The sequence below is a fragment of the Rhamphochromis longiceps genome, linkage group LG8, assembly GCF_057381845.1.
Source record: "Rhamphochromis longiceps isolate RC_006_pf linkage group LG8, R_longiceps_female_GT1.1, whole genome shotgun sequence".
Taxonomy (NCBI): domain Eukaryota; kingdom Metazoa; phylum Chordata; class Actinopteri; order Cichliformes; family Cichlidae; genus Rhamphochromis; species Rhamphochromis longiceps.
This window is the reverse complement of record NC_140564.1, coordinates 12,373,982-12,400,596: the sequence shown is the minus strand read 5'-3', so window position 1 is coordinate 12,400,596 and position 26,615 is coordinate 12,373,982. Positions and strand designations below refer to the sequence as shown.

The following is a 26,615-nucleotide window of genomic DNA, read 5'->3' as shown; positions in this document are numbered from 1 at the left end:
AACAAGAAAAAAATTTCTGGCAGGAATTATGCACAGTACAACCTCACATATGGGAAGGACTGGCAAATTACACAATACAGACAAATACACCAACAGAGGATTACATATCACACAAACATACAGTGCAACAAACATGAACGTCACTGAACAAATCCGGCACACACACACATACACCTCCAGGGAACAGACAGGGTTTCCCTCTCAGTCTACATCTGCAAACTGTATGTATGGGACCATTGCAAAACTTACAGTGAGACCTCCCTGTGTGCCCGCATGTCAGGCCCAGCTATGCTGTGTTGGCCTATGCTAATATAAAGCCTAATAAAGACCAGATATTACACATTCATGCAACAGTATGCACACTTGTTCTAAACACACACACACAAGGGGTGGAAATAGACGGGTTGGGGGGTGATTGGGTAAAGCAATGGTGACTAAGAGAAAATATTAATCAAGACGAAAAGCAGATCCCGCTGTCTTCCTCATCCTGCATGTGGGCTGGTCGGCACCCTCGGGTGGAACACAATGCATTTTTCTCCCTGAAATGATATTGTCACATTTATGAATGTGTGGGAGCCACAGAATGCAATATGTGTGATGGAGGAAGAGGGTCGAACTGTTTGCATTTAGGTATCATTTGTATCCGTGTGGGAAGCAAGCACTGTCGATTTTTGGCATATTCTATTGAACTGTTGTTGCTGTGTGGCTGTTTCTGCTGCTGGTGGGGTTTCAGAATATATAGATTTTTATATTACTTTGTCACTTCATTATACTGTTATTAATCTAGTGTGACTTCATCTGAAGGAACACAATTATGACAAGCAGTATTCCCACACAGCACCATACTCCAGACAATGGATGTGAATAATATACTGTAATATAATATAAAAAGATAAGCAAACTTTTTCAACATTTTCGAGGTAATACATTTTAAAGCTAGCCTCAGTTGTCATAGCATAAACTAAGGTATAAAGACTTACTGATAGCATAATGTTAGCACTGTTCTTCAAATGTTTTTGACAAATATACAGTTCTCCTGCACATAGCAACTACATTTTTAAGCAGAGCAGACAGCTGTTTCCAGAAACTAAGGCTTTAAAAAAGGATATCGACGCTCACAGTACCTGCTCAGTATCAAACAGGCTAAAGAAGACTTAGCTGTTAGCTAGTAAACAATATGGAAAAGACTGAAAGCCACTCTCGTTAGCAAGTGCTAGTGTTAGGTTTCCTAATGCCAGCATCTTATTCAAATATGATAACCTATTATAAAAAGTGGCAACATCAGACTTCAAAGCAGATTCACAAAGCAACAGGTGACAACACAGAGGCTACAGCCCTCTTTGCTTTATCAGTAGATACATTTTTTAGCTGGTGTCTTTTGTTACCTTTATATGGATCCGATTTCACCTATTATGTTAGCTAAGCTAACCTCCCGCTGGAGTACATTAATTAAGTACATTTAAGTTATTTATTTGTCCTCTTTCTTATCTGTGTGTGCGTAGTTGCTATACATATATATATATATATTTTTTTTTTTTTAATTCCCCGCTCACCCATGCGGGCGGTCAATCCTTCAAGCTCGGGTCCTCTACCAGAGGCCTGGGAGCTTGAGGGTCCTGCACAGTATCTTAGCTGTTCCTAGGACTGCGCTCTTCTGGACAGAGATCTCCGATGTTGTTCCCGGGCGATCTGCTGGAGCCACTCGCCTAGCTTAGGAGTCACTGCACTTATATATATATAATGTTTCAAGTCCTCACATTTAATAATATGGCCATGGGGGGGGGGGGGGGGGGGGTACTACTGTCACTAGCTTCACATACAAAGCCATATCTTACACACAGACTCTATCATCAGGTGCTAATGTGACATTTTCTCTTTTCCAGTTTAACAGATTACACCTGTTTCACATAACCTTGCAACCCCGTTTAAATCTGGTAAGCTCTAGGCTCATAGGACATGATCCCATTCCCTTCTCAGCTGATCCCAGCGCAGGTGTAGTGCTTAAAAGGATGCTGAGGCTCAGCACTTCCACAAAACTCTGTGATCTGATTCAGGAGCAGCCATCACACAGTCGCCCCTGGGACATTAAACTCTAATGGCTGCAAACTGTAAATGTCACAGTGATTTGGGCCAAGCACCAAGGAGAGAGAGCCTGATAGGGTGTTCGCTTGTGTGTGTGTGTGTGTGTGTGTGTGTGTGTGTATGGGTGTGTGTGGGAAAGAGAGAGACTGTCATGTCAGTGTCACTGCTTGTGCAAAACAGGTCACAGTGAAAACGCACTGAGTTGAAGTAATTACAATATTAGAAAGGTGCGGACACAGAAAGAAACACACGCAAACACTTTTCCATATATTTGATAACCAACAACACAGTCAAATATGTCTGCAGTAAGTTACAACCTACATTTGCTCATTCAGTGAACTGAACTGAAACTGTGTGTTTCCAGAATTATTACATCGGAGTAGCACACAGGGATCCAACCACCAGTGAGGGAGCGGTGATTTAGGAGAATTCAGAAAAATTGATTAGAAAACCCCCCAAAATGCACAATAAGTTATAATTACTGTTTTTAATGTGTACAGACCTCCTGCCTCTATAAATACACATTAGAAGACGTAGCTACAGTCTAATAATATAGCAGGTGCACAGAAACACAAGATTTAACGTGAGATAATGGAGCTAGTAAGATATTAGCTCCACTACTGGTTACAACATTAAATATGTTTAATTTTACTGAGTCATAGAAGTAAATAACATTATGTCTGGGAGGGGACGAGGAGCACTCCTCATTTTAAACCTTACCAATGTATTGTTTTCTAACTATACCTTTAAATGTTATTTAATAGTGAAGGCTTTTAGGTTTTGAATCTATGGTAGGCAGAGGTGGACAAAAACAACATCTTATTCTTTTAGAGTTAATTGAAAACAGCCTTTTTCCCCCCAAAGAGGGGGGCTAGAAGTATAACTTCCAAGTGTAAAAAGCTTTCTTAAACCTTATTCTGGGGCACAGTTAGCATACGCCAAAGTCCCTTTCTAATTAGATTTAACAGGTGATTCAATATGTGCATTTTCTATGTCCCAGTGACTATTTAAATTAAAGTTAATTTAGAAAATCCTTAAAAATAGGTGCTTGGAGGCATAACCAAGAAAGCAGTGGGGTGGTGAGATTTGTTCCTAGAATCGAGTATTTCTGGAAATGGATCAGTGTTCCAAGCTAGCTAGATATTATGCTAAAAGATTAAGTGTCTGTCCCTGGCTTCACTCTTCATCCAAAACTTTGGCTTCAATTCAATTCAATTCAGCTTTATTTATATAGCGCCAAATCACAACAACAGTCGCCTCAAGGTGCTTTATATTGTAAGGTAGACCCTACAATAATACATACAGAGAAAAAACCCAACAATCGTATGACCCCCTATGAGCAAGCACTTTGGTGACAGTGGGAAGAAAAAACTCCCTTCTAACAGGAAGAAACCTCCTGCAGAACCAGGCTCAGGGAGAGGCGGGGCCATCTGCTGCGACCGGTTGAGGTGAGTCACTGTTTTAGTCAATGACTGTTCCTGACTTAAACCTAATTTATGGAAATCACAAAGTAAGTACCATCAACTTGAGTTGATTAGCATTTTCATTTAGGTTTTTTCTGGGGGGGGTTTTGTACCCCCATAAGGACATGCAGAAGTAATGTTCATTAGTCTTAGAGGGATTGCAGGCTTGGGTCAACACCCGAGGCTGTATTCGCTTTAGTTTTGTTCTCTTATGTTTGGCTTTGAAAATAAAAAATGTTTTAGCACGTGCAAATAGCTATGACTGAACAGTTGCTGTTCGGGGGAGGGGTTTAGGGAATGGTTCACTGCGATGACCGAAAACTCACTCGAGCTCACGCGACACATATGCTCGTCAATACTACACTTCATATGAAAAAACTATTTCTGCAGGTTTTTAATTACACACACCATAGGGGGATTAACCACAACAGCTACTCAAAAGAATTGAAAACACACACACACGTGGTCAACCCACTATGAAAAGTTCATTAGCCTCCACTCAGCTGCATGTATCTATATGAACCGGAACAAACCAGACTTGCATGATCTGCTGAACGCAACAACACGGCTTTCGGCACAGAATCACAACGGTAATTGAGTGAGTTACTATCAGCCAATCTGCTGTCGTACAATGATGTTGTGTAATGAGTTAAATTTACATTAATGGGAAAGTTTTATTAAAGTTGAAGGTGGAGCTGTGAACACCCCGTGTGCACAGATGCAGACTTGCACACACGATCTCACGAGGCCAGCAGACATATCATGACTCTTATATAAGCTTCCTGACCCCAGAGGTATTTATATCCCTCGTTTGTTATCTATAATAAGACATCTTTCTCTTTTTTTCCCGCTCCTTCACCAGACTCCCCAGACCTGCTGCGGGAAAATCCTGATTAGTGTCCCAATGACTTGACATAGAGCGATTGAGATAGCGATGCAGACAGAGAGGGAGGAGCAGGGAGGAGGAGGGAGGTGGAGCGGCGAGACAAAAATGTGCAGAAAGTGACAAAAGAGACGCGTTTCGGTGTGTGGCTGTGCGACTTATTGACAAAACTGGCAGTTTTGCGGCGGGCTGATTTGACAGTCGACTGATTTGGCGCTTTACGTGTTTATCCCTGAAGTGTGCATGAGTATGTGTGTGAGCTGGTACAGAGATAAGGTCAGCGCTCAGGTCTGGAGTGTGTCAACAGCACCAGATTCCTTTTTTTAGTAACACAACCTAAAAAGGGCACTTCTATCAGACATGGCATCCCCTGCTGCTCATCAGCTTATCAATCTGTCTGGAGAAAAACACAGCTAGGAAAGGGGGGAGGTGTAATTATCAAAAATAACTATGAGAAGAAGGTGGAGCAGAGATGGGTAAAAAAAAGAAGAAGCAAGAAACAACAGACCTGAGAGGAAAGAAGCTGAAGAACCAGGTCACATATTTTGTCAAAAAATAGGTTTTTAGAAAGCTGGGCAGCTGAAATTTCACAAAACTGGGGCGATATATGATGACTGAAGAAGAGGGTAAGATGGAGAAGGAAGTAGTGGACACCAGTTAGCAGAAAGGTGGAGGAGAAAAAGATCAAAGCATTTGTCATGACGTAGACCAGACGCAGCGGCAGTAAGACAGCTTAATAACTCGGTACATGTGTCCAATAAGATTTTGCTGTGTAAGAGTAAATATATAGCTTACCCATGCCATTCTCATCTCTCTTCTGTACCCCCACCCCCTTCTGTTGCCACTCTGTGCAGCCAAGCTCAATTCTTCTACAATACCCTAATGAGAAAAAGCTGGTAGGAAAATCCTGGACTCAGTCCTACATAAACTTACAGCCATCTCACGAAACAGCCCAAGAGAGACTGGGGGGAAAAAACACATTAACAGTGCAAAATCAAATATATACTTTCATTATTCTGATAAAGTAACACGTCTTAAGTATAGAAAATACATTATGTTAAACTCTATATTTGCTTCTACAGTACCTATGAAATTTCCGTAACAGGTGAAGTTCAATTCAATTCAATTTTATTTATATAGCGCCAAATCACAACAAAAGTCGCCTCTCGGCGCTTCATAGATACAGAGAAAAAACCCAACAATCATATGACCCCCTATGAGCAAGCACTTTGGCAACAGTGGGAAGGAAACACTCCCTTTTAACAGGAAGAAACCTCCGGCAGAACCAGTCTCAGGGAGGGGCGGCCATCTGCTGCGACCGGTTGGGGTGAGAAAAGGAAGACAGGATAAAAGACATGCTGTGGAAGAGAGACAGAGGTTAATAACAGATATGATTCAATGCAGAGAGGTCTGTTAACACATAGTGAGTGAGAAAGGTGACTGGAAAGGAAAAACTCAATGCATCATGGGAATCCCTGGCAGCCTACGTCTATTGCAGCATAACTAAGGGAGGATTCAGGGTCACCTGGTCCAGCCCTAACTATATGCTTTAGCAAAAAGGAAAGTTTGAAGCCTAATCTTGAAAGTAGAGATAGTGTCTGTCTCCCGAATCCAAACTGGAAGCTGGTTCCACAGAAGAGGGGCCTGAAAACTGAAGGCTCTCCCTCCCATTCTACTTTTAAATACTCTAGGAACAACAAGTAGGCCTGCAGAGCGAGAGTGAAGTGCTCTAATAGGGTGATACGGTACTACAAGGTCATTAAGATAAGATGGGGCCTGATTATTTAAGACCTTGTATGTGAGGAGCAGGATTTTGAATTCAATTCTGGATTTAACAGGAGGCCAATGAAGGGAGGCCAGAACAGGAGAAATCTGCTCTCTCTTTCTAGTCCCTGTCAGTACTCTTGCTGCAGCATTTTGGATTAGCTGAAGGCTTTTCAGGGAGTTTTTAGGACATCCTGATAATAATGAATTACAGTAGTCCAGCCTGGAAGTAATAAATCATCAACAATATTGCTAATGCCTTAACAAACACACTCTTTAGCCATAGCAAGTTATCAGCATTGCCTAAAGAAGCGAGACCTATCTTTCTATAAATAAAAATTAAGTTGAAATTTATATCAATAGCTTTTAGGAGACCCACAGTCATTTCCTACAGTGTGTGGGAATGGGAATTCAAATACTCTGTGGTAAATTTTCTATTGACCTTTTCCCACATATACACACATTGCAAGGATCAATGTAGTGGTCCACCTACACATTACACATACAGGAGCTGCTGGGCCATGGAAACTCATACCATGAAGCTCCTGGTGCACAGTTTTTGTGCTGATGTTAATGCTGATGCATGTTACATACTATGTGCTTCACTACTCGTGACCTCACAACTTTACATGGTCTGTCACTTACTGGCTGGGTTACAGTGGCTCCTCCTATAGCTAATCATGGAATATCTAGAGGGGAAGAAATTTAGCAAATGGATTTATGCAATAGTGCTATGATTTTACTGTACGACACTGCGAACTCTTTGAAATGACTCATTTTATTCCCAAATGTTTGTAATGCAGACTTTGTACACATGTGGTAATTGAACTGGAAACACCTGAATTGAAAAATTAAGAGGTGTGGCCCAGTGTAGTTCACCAATGAACGCTAAATATTTGTTAAATTTTAGCAAATTGAATCCCTCTTTGACTCTTTTACTCATCCAGTATACATTTTTATGTGATGTAAAAGTGTCCTAGTGTGCACAACACCAAGATAAGACCAGACTTGGAAACAACAAACCTATTTCATGACAAAAACACACCATAAATACAACAAGGCTACAAAGAACGTGAGCAGTTTCAAACAAATAACAAAGCGTTGCTAGCTCTACTCGCTAGTTGCACTCATTATGACAGGAGTAGCAAATGGTGGATGTAAATTGCTGTTGCGGTTACATAAAACCAGGGTTTTAAGCTACAGATAAAAAAAAAAGATAAGATAAATACAAGTGCTTTACAAGTTACAGATAACTTTAGCTAATATTATCGTTCGCGTGTTAAGAAGTTATCTTATAACACAACAAAAATCATGTTTGCTGCCTACACACTTTCCGGACCAACAAACCAACCACCATCAAAGCAACAAGAAAAGCAGCCAGTTACCCTTGGACTTGATTATTCAACAAATGAATCACCCACCCAATACCCAGTTCACAAAAGCTGAACCAAACAAATCATTCATTTGACTACTTAATTATGCCAGTTAGCCCGTCTTTCATTGTTGAGGGGTCATAAATGAGAGTAATGTTTCTAACAATTAAAAGAAACTGAAAAAAAGAAATGGCTAAATACTAATAAATTATCAAAACAAAACACAAACAGTCAACCAGCTAACCATTTAACCAACTAGTCACCACTTAAACAAGCTGGTCAACCAACCAGGAAAATGGCCAACTAGTTAACCACATAAAAAACCAATACAACAGCCAACTAACCATTCATGCAACCAACCAATTAACTCCACAATCCTTCAACAAATCAACCAACCAGCCAATGCGTCAAGCGGTCTTTGATGGAACAGTCAAACAGGCATAAACACAACACTCCAATCAGACAACAAACCAAGTATCCACACAACCAGCCGGTCTAACCAAAACAGCATTCCTGACAATTAAGTGCAGATGACAATGACAGAACTGTTTTGTTTTCATACATCTTAATTGTGTCGGGACGCATTCTGCAGCAGCAGTAATTAACTGCGGGGTTTTATCTGCACTAATTGTTCTCTCTGTACAAATAATTGATTGAAAATCAGTGATAAATTTGTTGTCTGGAGACAAACACATGTGACTGTGCTTCTCAAAGCAGAAACAATATGACAGGGGAACTACTGTTGCTGCGGGCAAAAACAAAAGATTATGAGCGGGTGACATACACACACACACACAAACACACACTGTGAAGTGATTTTTACAGGGCCGCAGACGAGCTCTCGAAGACAGCACATCTGTAAAAGTCTAAGCTCCATCCCTTCCATGGATTTCACTACCTCCTGTCATCAGACCCTGCTGCTGCTCCTCTTTTCCTCTCACTCTCCTTTTTTTCCCTCTATTGAGGAGCTAGCCTGTGGTTTTTACAGGATTCACATTAATTTGTTAACTAGGCCACCAGAATCACAGGGGTGGAAGAGCACAACACATGTCTGACAAAAGGAATGAAGCAACACGCACATTAGAAAAAAACAAAAACAAAAACCCAAGCGAGTAAAAGCTGGCCGCTCCATCAGAAAGTTGCACAAAAAAAAAGAAAGGAGGAAACTGACGTTTGCTCTTCCATTCAAAACAGTAAACACATTCATATAATAAGGCAGAGGCACAACAAACACACACAGACAGTGAGTGTGATTCTTGCTGCTGTTGTCAGTCTACAGTAGAGTTTGTGGTTTGCTCCCGAATCGCTGTGGTCAGAGTCTCACCGGGTGTGTATCAGGTTAGCCGGCCCCTCGGCTGCCAGCACGCACACCGAGGTGGCTGCCAGGCCCGAGCCACAAGCACATTCATTGCATTCACATATACTTAAGTAACCTGGTACTCAGAGAAACCGAGTTACGCAGGTAAGTGGAGAAGCTGTGATGGTTCTAGCAGAGAACGGTCGAACCACAGCTCACGATTACAGACGGCGAGCAGTCAGACTCTGTTCTAATGTTTAGATTAGACTGCTGTGGTTTCTCACTGGACGTAAAAGACAGGCAGAAATGACTTCCCAGAGGTCAGGTGATTTTTTACTAACATATTAATTAGTGTCTGCGTGACGGCTAGTCTAGCCGTCATTATCTGCACCTTTGCCTGATCATCCCCTAAAGTGAATTCCCCCGTACGTACGGCGACTCACATAAATAAATTCATTTTGCATTTCCACTACTCCAGTTTCATCACTACAACATAAGAGTTTTGCACGTGTGTATAAGAGTTTTTAAAATAAAGGGAAGGGTTTTAATTCTAATCTTGCAAAAACAAGGTTAATATTTTGAGTTTTCACGAGAGCAGGTGATGTTAAGAAATAAAAGTATGTATTTATTTTCTGTTTCAAATACAGGCCTTGGGAATCTAAAATATATCTTGTGAACAAAGTGGAATATATTCCAAGGATGTTCTATTGATTTTACAGACAGAGGAGCATCTTATTATAAGGTATTATCCAGCAGAAGAAAATATGCGCAATATATTCGATAATCTATAAAGAAAGCTTGTCTGATTGTCTCACCTGGTTGGTGAGCAGTTTCCAGAGGTTGCTGTGTCAAAAATCTCCCTGTGATTGCTGTGATCTCTAGCAGATTGCCGCAGCCACCCATGGATTGCATGGAAGACACTGACTTGCCTTTACTCTTCTAGAAATACTGAAAATAGAAAAAGTGCAACGCAAACCACAAACAGAGGCCATTTAACAAAGTACCAAGTTGCTGGTTTGGCTGCAACCTGCAGGCAGCCAAAGCAATCTCCCCCTGCAGCAACCAGTAGGGGAGTACACCCAGACTGGTTGGCGACTGGTGGTTGCCAGGCTATAGGCTGGTGTGACTGAAGCCTTACCCTAACCTAAAAAACAACAGTTAAAATTACTGTCTTTGATTTCAGCCTAGAATTTATTGTTTATAAACTGAATAGAGCAATAGCAAGAAACATTGCTCAGGGTTCCAAATATACTTTAATACAAAGTACGGTGCATTTTGTAACCGTAAATCTAGATCAGATGCTTATACTTCTATGATTTCTGCGAGATTCCTTTGAAGAGGAAACCATTAACTGGGAGTAAGAGTAATTTTCTAATGAAAAATGAAATAATCACTCTCTGTGCCCTAAAGGAAAGCTTTTCCAGGAAAAAAAACCCCCCAAAAAACACACCAGCTGTTTAAAGCAAAAGCTTTAATAATCCGCCTATGTGAAACTATAGAAGTGCAGCAATCAGCAACAGAGCTGAAAATGTGTTGCGGGCCAAGCACAAAGAAGGGTTTTCTTTGTGTTTAACAGCTTAAACAAAGCTCTTCATTAAGAACAGACCTCATACCGAGTCGTCTACTCACACCTTAGTGCAGTCTGAGCTCTGCCTCGGACTCGCTCCCTCTCTCCTCCTCCTGCCATCTCTTTCTGATTGTCGCTCCTGTTATTCGTCAATAATTGGCACTTTCAGTGTGGCGGTGGCTGAATCACTGAATTTCACACACATACTGCAGAGTGTGTCGGGAGTTTACCATTGCCAGGAAACTGATCTATGGCTGTTTTTCAGTGAATCAGTGTTTGGAGCGGGTTCAACACATTATGCTAAAAGAACTGTCACTTACTTCAAACAACCTTGGTGCCTTTCGAATGTGTGTCGAGTGTGTTTACAACAGATGTTAGCCGAACAGTAGGTCTGTGTGATACAGACAACAAAACAACGCTGCAATTATGCCGGTAAATATTGCAACTGATATTTGGACAGGGATACAATAAACGCTCAGTCACTTCCTTCAGCCGAAGCCAAGAGCAAAGACTCGGTGACTAAGAGCGATAAATCCCTATCAGCTAACATTAAATCCTGAATGTAACAAAGACTTTCTCGCACAATAACAAAGCCCTACACCCACATGCACACGCCTACATAAATACCAGCCACAGCGCTGAATGATTTTGACTGCTCTCATTAGAGTTCTCTGGTTTGCAGTTATAAGATAAGATAAGATAAGATAAGATAAGATAGAACTTTATTAATCCCTCGGGTGGGTTCCTCTGGGAAATTCGATTTCCAAAAAAGCACAGCACCGACAGAAGTTACAGAGTTATACACACACACATATATATAAATACAGAGACAATATAAATAAAATATACGAAGGGGATAAATAGAATAAATAGGAATAAAAATAAAAATACAAGTGAATTGCACATTTCAAGTATTGAGTCTATTGCACCGTTGACTATTTACAAAAGTATTGCACAAAAGGTATTGTACAGTGAGGTGAAGAGGCACTACAGCTTAGTTGTTCCCTCCTTTGTCCTCCTGTTTCCCCTCCCTCTCCCCTCCAGAGAGGAGTTAAACAGTTTGATGGCGTGTGGGACAAAGGAGTTTTTAAGTCTGTTAGTTCTTGTCTTTGGGAGAAGCAACCTGTCACTGAACAGACTCTTCTGGTTGTTAATGGCCGTGTGCAGAGGATGCCTGGCATTGTCCATAATGTCCATCAGTTTCTTTAATGTCCTTTTCTCTGCCACTGTCACCAGAGTGTCCAGCTTCATGCCGACCACAGAGCTAGCCCTCCTGATCAGTTTCTCCAGCCTGGATGAGTCCCTCTTTGCTGTGCTGCTCCCCCAGCACACCACAGCATAGAAAAGTACTCCAGCAACCACCGACTGGTAAAACATCCTCAGGAGCTTCCTGCAGATGTTAAAAGACCTCAGCCTCCTGAGGAAGTACAGTCGGCTTTGGGCTTTTTTATACAGGTGCTCTGTGTTGCATGACCAGTCCAGTTTATTGTCCACCCACAGCCCGAGGTACTTGTACTTGTTGACCACCTCCACCTCCTCCCCCTCTATCTGAACCGGCAGTGGACCTTCTCTGGACCTCCCGAAGTCCACAACCAGTTCCTTAGTCTTTGAGGTGTTGAGTTGCAGGTGGTTTGTGTGACTCCATGCGACAAAGTTCCTCACCAGACTTCTGTACTCCTCTTCCTGATCATCCCAGATACACCCCATGATGGCTGTGTCGTCTGCAAACTTCTGAATGTGGCATAATTCAGAGTTGTAGCAGAAGTCAGAGGTGTACAGGGTGAAGAGAAGAGGGGACAGCACAGTTCCCTGTGGTGCTCCTGTGCTGCTGACCACTGTGTCAGACGTGATGTCCTTCAGCCTGACGTACTGTGGTCTGTCGGTGAGGTAGTCGGAGATCCAAGCCACCAGGCAGGGGTCCACCTCCATCCTGTTCAGTTTTTCTTGAAGCATACAGGGCCGGATGGTATTAAAGGCACTGGAAAAGTCAAGAAACAGGATCCTGACCGTGCCTTTTCCCCCATCCAGGTGTGAGTGGGCTCTGTGTAGGAGGTACAGGATGGCATCCTCCACTCCGACACCCGCCTTGTATGCAAACTGTAGTGGGTCCTGGGCATGTTGTACCTGTGGTCGGAGGAGGTTGAGGAAGAGCCGCTCTAGAGTCTTCATAAGATGTGACGTCAGTGCCACCGGTCGGAAGTCATTCAGCTCATTGGGCTGGTTGTTTTTGGGGACCGGGACGATGCAGGATGTCTTCCATAGGGCGGGCACTCTCCCCAGTCGCAGACTGAGGTTGAAGACTCGTTGTAGCGGCTCCCCAAGTTCAGCAGCACACGCCTTTAGCATCCTAGGACACACCTTGTCTGGGCCTGCTGCCTTTCTGGGGCGAAGCTTCCTCAGTTGTCTCCTGACCTGATCCACTGTGACACTGGGAGATGTTTGGGAAGAGGGGAGGGGGGGAGATGTCTTGCTGCTGAGAGAGGGATTGGAGGAGGGGGGTGTCATGGTGTCAGGAAGGGGGGGAAGCGAGGGAGGTAGGAGAGTGGGGATTGGACTCTGTAGTGAAGGTGAGGGTGGGGGGGTTGTGGGCTGGTCAAACCTGTTGAAGAAGTTGTTGAGTTTGTTTGCCTTCTCCACAGTCCCCCCCACTGTGCTTTTCTTGGTGTTGTGGCCTGTGATGGTTTTCACACCATTCCAGACCTCCCTCATATTGTTCCTCTCCAACTTCTGCTCCACCTTCCTCCTGTAGGTGTCCTTTGCTTCCCTCAGGCAGCGTTTCACCTCCCGCTGTGCTGCCTTCATCTCCTCCTTCACTTTGCTCCTGAAAGCCTTCTTCTTCATGTTGAGGACAGCTTTTACTTCCTGTGTTACCCACGGTTTGTTATTAGGATAACACCGTACCGTCTTAGCAGGGGCGACCGTGTCCACACAAAAGTTGAGGTAGTCTGTAAGAGGTAGTCTGTATGTATGTAAGTGTTCGTTCTAAAGCTTAGTTTCCGTCTTAAAAGTGAGACCGAAGAGTTCGCTCTCATGTCGTCCAAAACTTTTGGCAAATGTAACGGTGAGTTCAAAGAAAGGTATCAGAGGAAACATATTTTCTGTAACCACTGCACCTCTTGACTGAACTCCTCAGCAATTTTGTGTGAATTTTTCCAACAGTCTTTTGTTCACCAATAAAATATATTGGAACGTGGCCAGTGACAGAGAGCGGTAGAAGTACAGCAAGAAGATTTCTGGACAGGAAAAGAAAACCAAAAGATCAGATCGGGAGATTCCAGTGCAATCTGTGTGAGCGTCTGCAGTTTCCAAAGCACACAGACCACGTTTGGAACTAGCTAGTCGTCCATCTATCCTTCTGTAAACTTGAGAATTGCTTCTAACCAGTACCAGAGAATTCATAAACTGAACCTAAATCAAATACAACTCCAAATGAATGCTAATTCCACTCTGTGCTTCCTAAAGATTTCCCAGTTTGTTCAGAAAAAACTATTTCATGAGGGGATCATCAAATATGTCAATGCTTTTCGCTTGCACTGCTGCCCCAAGTGGCCAAAAATCAATTAATGCAGCTTTAAATTCTAATTAGACTAATCAGGAAATTCTAATCTAGGATTAGAAAGATTATTGTTGGACTGAGCTGAGCATCTTGTTACGTGGCATTAATTTAAGGTGGCAGCTGTTTCATAAATGTCACGGTTCTGGGTCGGTTCGACCCAGCATTCTGAGTTTATTATGTTTTGGTTTATTCTCGTATGATTGTTTTGTTACCTTTGTGATTTGTTGGTTATTATTTGAATTCTATGTTTCTGTTTATTCGTGTTTAAGGATTTGTTCTTCGGTTGTGTCTCACGTTTAGTTTAGTTCAGGTTCCATGTGTTATATTCTGTCTGTCTCGCAGTGTCGAGTCTGCGTCTTTGTGTAGTGATTTCTTGTTTCCTGTTTTATTGTGAAGGTCTGCGTCTCATGTGAGTGTGTTCAGTTACCTCCCTTGTCTCGTCTCGTTAATTACTCCCAGCTGTGTCCCCCACCTGTGTGTAATCTCCCTGTGTTTCTCTGAGTGTATTTAAGTCGTGTCTTCTGTCATTGTAGTTGCTGGTCTGTCTGTGTATCCACCATGCTTCATCTGTGTGTTCTCCCCTGCTGTCCGTCGTCATTTACCTCCGTCGTGTTCAGGTCCTGGTTTGTGTTCAGTAGTTTAGTTGTTCTCAGTTTAAATAGTTTTCAGTCCCGTTTGCCGTTTCTCCATTTGCATTTTGTGTTCAATAAACCACCTCACCTTCACGAGTGCCTGTGACTGGATCCTCCTTTAATCTTTCCACACGGCTCATCTCACTCGCCGTGACAATAAAACTCTAATTCTAATGTTCGATTGAACTTAAGGAGCTTTGCATGACTTTCAGTTCAAAATAATCCTTATTTATTTTAAGCTAAGCACCCGCTGTTTGAAACAAGCCATTTTGCCTCCCCAAGTCTTCCGTTTAACCCAGCTTTCTTTTGATTGGCTACACCTCACAAACACAGGGTTTGAAAGGTATTTATGTGGGCTTCTGTGCTCATAGTTAATATAAGTTTAATCACAAAACACTCAGCAAACACAGAACTCTCATTACTGATCACAAAATCCTGTGTTCTTGTTGAGGTTATAAGCTGTTGCTGCTCACCAGCTTGCTAATGTGTCACATTAGTGTTCCTGTTCGTACTGGTACAAATGCAAACAGAAACCAGCTCCTGAAGTCGGGCTGGAGTATTTTAACATTGTGTGGTGATATTGTATTGATACAGAGAAACCAAATGTCAATAATAATATTATTAAATACATTTAAAAAACAACATTTTCCAGGCGAACTTAGATTAAATCGACTCAAAACTGGACACGCTTAGCTTGACAAAGCTACCTCCTAATAAACCACTGTAGATTTCAAGGTGATTACATGCATCACCTAATAAGAGGCAACCTTTCTACAAACAGTCTGACTTGGACTTACTGCAGTCAGTTTCAGAGACTGTCAAAGGTTTGCAGATAATTGCTGTGTGGTTTATAAATGCAGGCAGACTGCTGACATGAGTATTTGTCGATGAACACGAGTACGAGGACTCAACTTGCTGCCAGCTGTTTGTATTCTGGTTAAGCTACTATAGAATGGGAAGGTTGCTCGGCATAAAAATGGCTATAATATCATATTGTCGGTGAAGTATCATAATAATATCATATGGGGGACTCTCTGGTGAGTTCTAGCCATACCCTGAAGGTAAGTCATTTTCTGGGGAGCTCCCAAGTAGGCGATTACCCTCTGGAGGCCCTAGAACTCTTTGGACTTAAAGTCCCTTAAGAGTGTCGTGCTCTACTGACTGAGCTAACCAGGCTGCTATGTACGTGCTACAAATCCACTGTGGATCTGTCCATTAGCGAGCTGCATTCTACATACAAACTTTTAAGCTACGTTTAAGCTTCAAACACACGCTAATACGATCACGTGTGCAGCTTTGAATATGCATACAAATACACACTCTGACAAACACACACATCCCTTGCAGTGAACAATTCACATGCAAAATACATGCAAGTTACATCACATGGTCCCCGAGATACATGACTCACAGACTAAAGATCCCTGCACAACACAATAAGAAGTTTTTGCACTGCTGAGTAAATACTTCATTAAACACGATGAGTGAGTATGTAAGAAGGGTCCAGTGAGAGACAGCACATATTCAGATTCTTTACACACAAATGTATGTTCCAAGTGTCGACACAGCAACCTAACACGCCTATGAAAGAAGTTCTGATGGGATTCACAAAGAGCATCAAACTGCCAGAAGTTGGAAAATCCTCCAAGCAACTTAAGAGATGGTAGGTTTGGGTGTAGGAGCAGAGGGAGAAAATATGAAAGCTGTGTTTCTGGCGGGAGCAGGCCAACTTTTTCACCTCTTAAAAAATGCTCTCTGAAATCGCACACGGCTCTTCAGCTTAGCCTCCCTCCACCTCGCGCTCTCTCTTTTTTTTTTCTTCTTCTTTTTTTTTTTTGCCGGTTTTGGAGAAGATGGCATACACCCCTCCTCGCTCCTCCAGCCAGCATGAGACTTTTAGCTGCAGAGAGGAGGGGAGAAAAAAAAAAAGGAGAAGCAAGGGGGGTCTGCGAGAGGGGAGGGGAGGGCGGGAGACATTTTCTGCTGATTAAGTAAGTGTGCGCTTCGGCTTCCATTATTAGACAGACGCATCACGTAAGACAGGCAACAAATGTGGAGAGTGAAATTGGAAGAGAAACATGAAATTGGTAGCATGCTTTGTCCAAATCCTTCCACTCCTTTGAAGCGCAAGTGGTTTATCAGGCTGCTAGTGATGCCGTTTCAATGTGATGACAAACACCTAGCCTTGGCCAGGTGTCCTCCCTCACTGTTCTGGGCTGTGTAATCCTCTGCTTAAATCAGTGCGAGCAAAGGATAGAGAGCACTGGACCAGTTCCCAAACTCTCCCCTCCTCCTCCTGCATCTTGGCACAACATCCAGCTCCCCGCCAGAGAGGAGACACCTACGGGAGTCCTGGGGAAATGTGTGTGTGTGTATGTGTGTCTGCGTATGTGCACTGCTTACACAATCTCGCTCTCTCTCTGTCAAACATACACACACACATACAAAAGCTCTCACTCTTTATCATACGCAGATTCTGCAGGAATCATTAGCAAAACCTGCAGAGGGAATTTCACACAGGCAAGCAAAACATCACTCAGAGCGTGCACCCCAGGGGTCTTCAATTAGACCTTAAATACCTCAGCGAGCATCCAGGGGTCCTAATTACCCCTCAGACTGTTGAAAATGGCCGCGGGCCACCTGAGGCCGGGGGCTTAGTGAGGATATGTGTGTTTAGAATAGATTCTGGCCCTGAGATCAGTCAGGCTTTCCTGTGTTGTTGGTCTACAGCGTCAGACAGAGGAAGCAGTCTTGGTGCATCCGAGTTGGCTGCTGCTGCTGCTGCTGCTGCTGCTGCCGCTGCTGGTGGTGTGCTGTGGATGTATTTATAGCAGGATAGAGACGGAGAGAGACTACTGCAGGATTAATTCTCGAACCAAGAGCACAGAAAGAAAGAAAGCGAGACCCCGGTGTGGAGAGGCTGCTGCAGAGGAGGACCGCAGATCAACAGAGGAAGAGTTAAAAATATGGCCAAAGTTACATCTGCTTGCCTCCATGCAAAGCACCAGGGTACGCACTGATTCACACACTGCAGTGCACACAAACACACGCGCAGGGGGAGATGGATCGATCGCAGTAATGTTACACTGCATTACAAAAGCAGTGACCTTTTCCTAAATCGGTACAAATACACATTAAAGGGCAAACGGGAAGCCTGAGAACACCTAAATACAATCTTTGGGGCCTGAGGGATGCCTGTGCACACCCGTACAGGGGAGCAGTCAAACATCACTGCAAATCACCCAGCAGTTCTTTCAACACTTTAAAATCCATACTGCAAAACAGATCCATCAAACCACAGACCTCACCGGTTCGAAAAGAGCCAGTCGCCATCAGGATGAACTTTTTTTCTTTTTTAAATCAGTTAAAATGACAGTATTTTAATACCGTAACCCTAAACCACAGTGTGACACTTTACTGAATAAAATTAGTTTGTTTTGTTTTGATTGCTTCGATAAATTAAGTATTGCATTCGATAGTATCGATCCCAGTGCAGGTGTTGGTAACTGATCGATACTTTGTTTCTATCTTATGAATTCAGGTTTTTTTGGGGGGGAAATTCACTTAAGTTTTTTTTTATTTATATAACACACTGAAGTTGTCCCAAAGTGTTTTAGAGACAGGTGCATTTACATTCCAGGTCTCCAAAAGAACCCAGTTTCCAAATTTAAAAAGCTGAAAGGTGTGTTTTGTTGTGTAACTAAATATAACATTGATTCAGATAATGTGTTCAGAATTTGCAAATTGATGATAATTCATCTCAAAAACCATGACACACTGCTCTGCTCTTCATATACCTTTTTCGGTTAAAAGCATCGGTACTGGTGACTATTTACGTGGTATCGGATCAGTACCAAAATATGCAGCAGCACACAGCACTACAGGCCACCAAGTCAACCTCAACACTTGCTATGTAAGCTGCTTTAACCTGGCCACATTAGCTGCACATCTGCAAGCCACTTTGCAACCCACCTCCAGCCCAGCTCTTCCTAATACTTTATGACTGTCATATCCATTGTTACTGATCTGTGTTGCAGCTGTCAAAGATAATTTCGTAAAGAAATTATCGCAGTCTTCTTAGGACTACGGTGGTCCTGGTTGATCTGGTTATTTTGGTGACTGGTTACTTTGTCTGTTTCAGACAAAGCAGCCAAACATATCTTCACCATAGACTCTGAGCTAATGATACCAAACTTGATTAGCAAGCTGTATCCATAAACTCCAGCTCACAGACAAACATACTGAATTATTAGTGCTAAGTACATTAATACACCAAGGAAATATTGAGATTTAATTCACCAAAACATCTTAAATGGTTTCTGTAACACAAAGAGGCTGTAAATAACAATAAAAGGAGAAACAAATGAAAATCCCAACTGGAATTTCTTGGAACCTCACAATTACAAAACAGAGAAGTATAGAATAATGTTGCTCAAACTTTAATTTCTCCCAACTATATGACATCAACGTCAGATAAAAATCCAAAGAAGGTGGGTTTTTGGATCCTTTTTTCCTATCAAATAGGAATGTGCTGCTTTAATGTGGAGGTCTCACTGGGAGGTCCACGAAAAGTAAATGTTTGAGAACCCATGACTTGGATAACAGTATCAAGGATCTCCACTGCTCCCTGTGGAGTCACTGAGGACTCTTGTGCCCCCGCTGCTAAAAAAGTCTATTTGTAAGCCCTTTTTAAAAGATTTGACATTTACAGACATGGAAATTAGCTGTGATCTCTGGGAGATGGAGACACACACAAAAAAGAAAAGGAAAAAGGAAAAGAAAGATGAAAGAAAAGCGAGAGAAGGAAACATGAAGGGGAGGAGGGGATAAAAGAGTACAAACAAGTGCGAGCAGCAGCATCGCGGGCCAGCGTTCCTGGGAGAGGAGGAGGACAGGCTGCCACTGCGTCTCAATTAAAACAGTGACAAATTAGGAAGGGGGGTTGGGATGAAATGCAACAGACAAGGCTGAAGAGATGGATGGATGGGAGGGAGGATGGAAGGAACATGACACCTAAAAGAAACAGCAAAGGCGGTCTGAAACCCCCTGAGCAGAGCGGCCAGGGAAACATTTATTCCCATAGCCCACTCACACATATAGACATACACACACACACACGTTACCTAAACTCTAAGCGAGACAGACAGACAGTGGGAGACAGAAAAGAGCCTCCTTTCTCTTCCTCCTCCTGCCTCCTTGCTAGCAGGAGAACGGAATCGGTGCAGGTCCTGTCCATTTATGAATCAATAAAACCCTTCAGTGGCAGGAAGGGTTCAATAAGGCTGTGTGACATGAACCGACTCCACCCCTCCACCGCTATCCACCCCAAGGACGGGGCCACCGCTCAATAAACACCCACTCCAGGTGTGTCTGTGTATCAATAAACACATTACAACTTCCAGACTCCATCCTCTAACCCCACCCATAAGAAATGGATTATTAACAACCAACTTGTGTGTGTTCTTAATAATCAATCAAAGAATAACACCCAACTCGGAGGAATCAGAGCATGATGTGGGAACACACACACGTCCAGTCAGGTGTGAGAGGATGCGGTTCCACTGGGACCCACACACACACACATCTGAGTCACAAAAATAAATGTGACGCTTTGTTTTGTTTTGTGTGTGTGTGTGTGTGTGTGTGTGTGTGTGTGTGTGTGTGTGTGTGTGTGTGTGTGTGTGTGTGTGTGTGTGTGTGTGTGTGTGTGTGTGTGTGTGCAAATCAGGCCATGACGCTTGCTCACTCCATACATCAGCCTGCACACACACACACACACTGATCTGTGTGATCTGTCTGAGCAGGCCTGTCCTGACTCTAGCAGCCTTGTGGTCACTGGATAAACCCTTGTGAGGTGCACAGCAAAGCAGGTGTTTCTTACCTGCCACAGGTGAATGCGCGCATATGCAGACTCCAAACGCGTTGAGTTAAAAGAAAAAGAAAAGGATATGGGTTGCAGACCATTTTGAGGCACCAGCTCCGGGGCCGGGTGGTTTGTTTCAGGTAGAAGAAGACCACGGGGGCCAGGGTGGGGTAGGGCAGGCTATCCCCGCCGTTCGCCGACATTTCCTCCCCGGCTGCAGAGATCCCATCCGGTGCCGGGGACGCCGGCTCCACCGCAGATATCTCGCCGCTCTCCCCGCCTCCCGTCCCGAGCCCGGACAGGTCGTTGAGCCGGATGAAAGTCCTCGGCAGAGAGGAGCGACCCTCCGAGGCCCCGGCGTCGGGGACCCCGGAGAGATTTCCCCCATCCTCGGCCATCATTCACCTCCTGCAAGCAACGGGGTCGATCACAGACATATGATTAGGATCCATTAGTCAGTGGAGAGCGCGCAGAGAGAACAGAAATCGGCAAAATAGATATTTAAAAAAAATAGCTGATTAAAAAAATAAAAATAAAGGTACCAACTTTTGGCTACAGTGAAAAACACCTCGCTGCTCATAGGCGCACAATTAAATGCACAATGAAAGGCGAGCAACAGTATGGAACAGCTAGGTGGTGTTGGGGGGGTTATTTGAGGAAATATGGCCAAATATTATCGAAATGACTGCTCAGATATGATCGTTGTATTGGAATATCATCACAGAAGCCGCTTCATTTTACATGGATTAAACTCGGATAAGTGAATATCTACTGTTCAAAGCTGGAGGGGAGACGAATAGATCAGAGCTCCTAATGTGCGGGGCTCACATTCCTTCAAATCAAAAAAAAAGAAAGAAAAAGAAAAAAAGAAAGAAAAGAAAAGAAAAAAATCTTGCAACGACAGCGCTTGCTTGCTATTATTGGCTTCCAAACTTCGGCAGCATCACCGATCTACCGACAGCAACACTTCCCACTCCCCCGAGCTCCTGCTAGCTCTCGGAGAGCGAGAGGAGCATCTTTCCCTTCCATTCGTTACCTGTAATGGACTCGGGTAGATGTTCCCAAAGCGCGCTCAGTCATCGCATGATCAGTTTCTCTCTTCTTCTTTTTGCGTGTTTGTGTGTGCCGTGGCTGTAAAGTCCACGCCGGTCTGACGGAAAGAAAGCAAGAGAGAAGAAACGCGAGGGATGGAGCAGACGAGAGATGTTCTTGTAGGTTTGTGGAGCGTATAGTTTCCAGCTGCTGGTGCGCTGCAGTGCTCCTTCTGCAGCTCGGGGTCCGTCTGAGACACGCTGCGCCCCCCTGGGTCGAGTCTCCGGTGTCCAAGAAGCCTCTCCGGGGTCCTCAGGCACGCATCATAATCCTAAATCGTAAAGATTGGGAGGGAGACAGGGAGACTTTTCCCTACTTTTCAGTTCTCAGCCTTCTTTCTTTTCTTTTTTGTCTCTGTTTGTGTGAAATTTACTGACGCCGCGCACAAACTTCTCTCCGCTCCCCTCCTCCTCCCCCTCCTCCTCCACAGCGCTGATGGGCAAACCCCTAAAAAGGGAGAAAATCCTCCACCGAGCTTTGCTTTTCCCCTCCTTTAAATGAACGATCCCGGCACTTTCATCCACAGGCGGCTTTCTTTCAAACGCAGATCCCGCTCCGGAGTTTCAGCACATCCATGGAGATGCTGCTGCTGCTGCCACTGCGCATCCCGAGCGCAGACAGCCGTCCAGCCTTGTTTCTTTTTTAATATTTCCTAAATATCACAAACACCTCCTTCCTCCACTGTTGCGCGCATGATGAAAAGCACCGGGCTGCTCCCGCTCCTTGCTCTCGTCTCTCTCTCTCCTTTCTCACTGTACTCCATCCATCAGCGAGGTTCACACAGCTGGATGGGGGGTGGTGGGGGGAGTAGAGGGTGGAGGAGGGAGGGTGGTGGTGTGGGGGGGTGGGAATCCTAACTTCTCACTGCCCGCCCCAAAGAGCGCCACTCTAAGCCAATCGCTGCGGGGCTTGACTCGGAGGTGCCCGCCCCCACTGGTCGAGCAGGAAGTCGATTAACAAGTGCTGGGAGGGGGCGGGGCGAAACAGCTGGATTCTTAATATCGAACGCGAGCCAATGAGAAGCGAGGGAGTGATGGCATCTGCCTTGCGATTGGTGGTGGGCTTTATTATGGGGGGATTTTTAATGAAAAAAGTTACCACGGTGCAATGTTACCTGACTGTGAAGGCATGGATGGTCAGACAGACACACAGACCTGATGAGTCACTTTAAAATTTCATTAAAATGTTACCTGGAAACCAAAATAAATGCTGAAAAATTCTCTTTATACATTGAAAATTGGAGTGCTTGTTGAGCCTTCTGACAAATTAAAAGAAATTGAAAAATTAAAAGAAAAAAAACACATTTTTTTTATTCTATATTACTGATATTTTGAAATGTTTAATCATATTTGCCACACCTACTTCATTTTTGTTTTGTTTATTTGTTTTTTAAATCAGTTGCTTAAAAATGTTTTTTATAGGCAATTTTGTTTTTTCAGTGGTGGAAAAAAGTCACACTGTTTTTCAAGAAGCCTCAAAACCTCATATGCACACACACACCATTTTTATTTATTTATTTATTTCGTTAAGAGTTGCATAACTGTATGAAATCTGTCATTTTGCACAATAACAACCCCTTTCTTGAACAAAAGGTCCCTTGAGTAAAAGTTTTATGTATCCTAGTTAAAACTATCCCAGAACTGGGACTCTAGACCCAACTCAGGGTCCACACGAATCCCTGCAAACTTGGTCTGGAAGCAGCTGTTTGCAGAGAATGAGCAGACTCAGCTATCAGGCAGCACATCTTTTAAAACAAGACAAAGACATCCAGGATTCCATCTTTTGTCTACAAAAAGGAAGCATAAATTAATATTAATAGATTATTCATGAGATGATGTCTTCATATATTTTGGCATCTGCTGACCAGTGTGTGCTGATGGCCACTAGAGGAAGACGTTTCCCCGGGCCGTCTGTCTTTCACATAACTACAGAAATACACCGGGTATTAGACCGTGATGCAGCGCTCAGAGTTTTACACTCCAGTTTTGTTCCCTTTTTAAAGTGCATCAGTAAAATTTAAGAACACTTGTAAAGCTAAAATAAATGTTTAGTGTGAGTATTTGAATCCTAAAACCAGGGACTAGAATTGGGACTGTTTCAAGTATTTTCTCAGTTATGAAGTGATAAAAATCCCCCAAACCCTGTGTAAAACAAGAGTTTAGAATCTTCAGAAATCAGATTTTTGGTCACAACATTTCAGAAAAATTGCATTCTGAAGAATTTGTAATGTAGATAAACTTCTAAGGTGGTTTGGTGATGATGCCTCACAGCTAAAACATTTATCTTCATCATCTGCACTCTGTCTACTCTGCACTGACTTACGCTTCTTTGTATCTTCTCTCATCCAGAGACCTAAAATGATCTCTTCCACCTTCACAAAAGAACTCCCAGTTCCCTGAATGGACCCGGAGAAGATGCAGAAATAGGAGATTTCTGGAATGCACAAGTCTTTATCATCAGGTGAGTAAATGCCACATCTTCTAATGTGACAGTTGTTGTGACAGTTACTGTACATGGTAAAATGCAATCAAAGTCTTTATTATAATGTTTCTGACTCAAAATAATACAAAGTAAATGTGTCACCTCTTCGGTGGAATCAATCCCATTAGAAACACATTAGATATCAGTAGCAGTAAGTCAAGTAGAAAAGTAGCCAAAGAAATCCTCAACAAAAAAAAACGCTAATTCAGAAATGAATCACCAGATTTTATTGAAATGTATCATTATATAAAGTACTATGTATACAAACTTTGGCACTTTATTTTTTCATTTTTATGGCCCAGTGATTCACATTAAAAACGATTCTACACACTTGTATTTTTCAGTATTGTGTAATTCAACTATACATCATTAACTAATTGGTCACCAATTGTGTTTTGCAAGATTTTTTTTATTAGTGTGTGCTAAAATATGGGACTTTGCAGGAGTGCAGGACTTTATTTTCATATTCTATCCCAAATTACTGACCCTGATTCATTTTGATGGCAAGAAAGACCAGTGAAAATTTCAGGCTTTTATCCTTAATAGTCATTGAGATATTAATATTGAAATGCTAGCAATTTCAATATACCAAAAAAAAAATTCTAATATAAAATTTTTATTCTAATCTAAGAAAAAAAAACTGAAATTAAATGATACAAAATTGTTTCAAATTATTTTCAGGCTCGTCAGAAGCACCACTGCCACTGATTGGCTGTTAACACATCGAACAAGGGGGCAACGCATCTGGCTAAAGAAGAACTCTGTAGGGAAACAGGCACATGGCTTCAGTATGCACTTCCCTGATGACCTTCTGGGCTCAGTCTTCACTTTCAAGTTCAAATTTTATTCGCCACATGCAGTGGCAGGTTGCCCTGCAGTGGAGTTCAAGCCATAATGAATAGAACATGAAATCCATTCAAAAGGGGGATAAAGTAACCAATGTGGTCACTAGACTGAGGATACCAACTGGTCTGGTTAATCACAAGCCTTCATATCCATTTTCTAGTGCTGTGCCATATTGCAGATTTTGGTATTGATACCAAGTAAATACAGGCCAAAAGCTCGGGACTTCTCGTTTGGCAGCTCCACCACCTTTTGTCCTCTCACATCCTCAGGGGGAGGAGCTAAACTGTGAGTAAGAGACACAAGTAAAGAAAGTGAGGAGATGCATTAGCATGAGCTAAAGCATCCTTAATGTATCTAAATTACAAAGCTGTTTCTGCTTTCACCGATTTTTTTCTTCTTTTGTTTTTTTAGTGAACCACAAAAAAGTCTCCCGCGCATACCAGCACACACAAACACACACAAACACACACTTCAAAACGTTATTCACTACTTCCAGCAGCATACTTTATTTTCATTACAGTGCATAATCATCGATCTGACAGAAAGTGCAAATTAATGAGGAGGACCAATTTCTTTTTCATAGAATCTGTTGCAGCTAGCGCTTGCATGCGGCAGCGGCAGATATTAATCCCCTGGGCTATTTACGCACAGCTCATTGGGAAGGCATGAAGACTAAGTATCACATGCACACACACGACCTAAAAAACACCTTCATGTGTGCACGGGGCGGAGGGGGATAACAAAGAGAGAACAATTGGGAGCGCAGCAACTTCCAGCATCTGTCAGCAGACCTTGTTTGGATTGATAACTTAACTGTGTGCTTGCTTAATTGTGTACCCATTGGTATTGATCCAGCACTGCTTGTACTCATTAGGCGGTAATGACGTTTGGCCTGGGCACACATCTTTAAAGGCACAATTACGACCAGGTTCTTGGTAAAGCGCACCTAAAAGTTTAAACACAACATGCATTAATAATAAGCAATACAGTTATGCATTTATTATTCATAAAATGGAAGAAACCACTGGCAATACAGCACTGAGTGCACCGTGAACACTTCCCAAGGCGAGCTTTTATGAGTGCTTGATGAATGATGTTTGTTAGCGCCGGCCACGACCCCAATTTATCAGAGTGAGTGATCTCTGTTCTCCGGAGAAAACTTTCTCTCGTGGCTCCTCCACAGGCCTCCTGACCAGCAGCACTATTTGAACAGCCACACAGCTCACTCGTCACCTTTAGCAGACTGGAGGATTACAGAAAAAAGAGTCAGGAGGAAGGTTATACTCAGAGATAGATTGTGTCAGCAGGGAAGTTGGAACATAGAAATCGTTTGACAGTGAAAAATGTGTAAAGAAAGGGTTACACTTTATTGGAGGCAGGTAATAAAATCAGGTTAAGCCACTTGACAGAGTCAATCTATAATGTAATTCTATCAGCTTTTTATTAGCCACGCTGGTGAAGTGCCTTTTAGGATCTTTTGTCGCGTCTATTGTCTTGTCCATCAGCAAGTCCCCCACCTTGGCAAAGGCTCAAAGTCCCAAAAGTGAGACTTGATCGCTGGCCTTTACATTAACTAGTAGTTGCTTTTGTCCAAAGCAGCATACAAATAATGTAAATGATAAGATGCATTAAACTCATTTTTGAAATGCTATGAAGAAATGTCATGGTGTCCTGCAGTGGATTAATCCTGCTGACTTTGATGGATTTATCTGTAGA

At 42.9% G+C, this 26,615-nt stretch overlaps 1 protein-coding gene across 9 annotated transcripts in view; it reads right to left on the bottom strand.

Annotated features, from left to right (window-relative positions):
• cacna1g (calcium channel, voltage-dependent, T type, alpha 1G subunit) overlaps positions 1 to 22,337 on the bottom strand; it is a 353,368-nt gene extending 331,031 nt beyond the window's left edge. For all 9 annotated transcript variants that reach the window (XM_085415758.1, XM_085415761.1, XM_085415759.1 and 6 more), the window contains exons 1-2: positions 21,517 to 22,337; positions 20,569 to 20,888 (exon numbers count right to left, since the gene is read on the bottom strand). In XM_085415758.1, coding sequence (XP_085271884.1) covers positions 20,569 to 20,881 — 313 coding nt within the window. In that variant the 5' untranslated portion in view covers positions 20,882 to 20,888; positions 21,517 to 22,337. The remainder of the gene's footprint in view (positions 1 to 20,568; positions 20,889 to 21,516) is intronic.
• Positions 22,338 to 26,615: the final 4,278 nt, after the last annotated feature.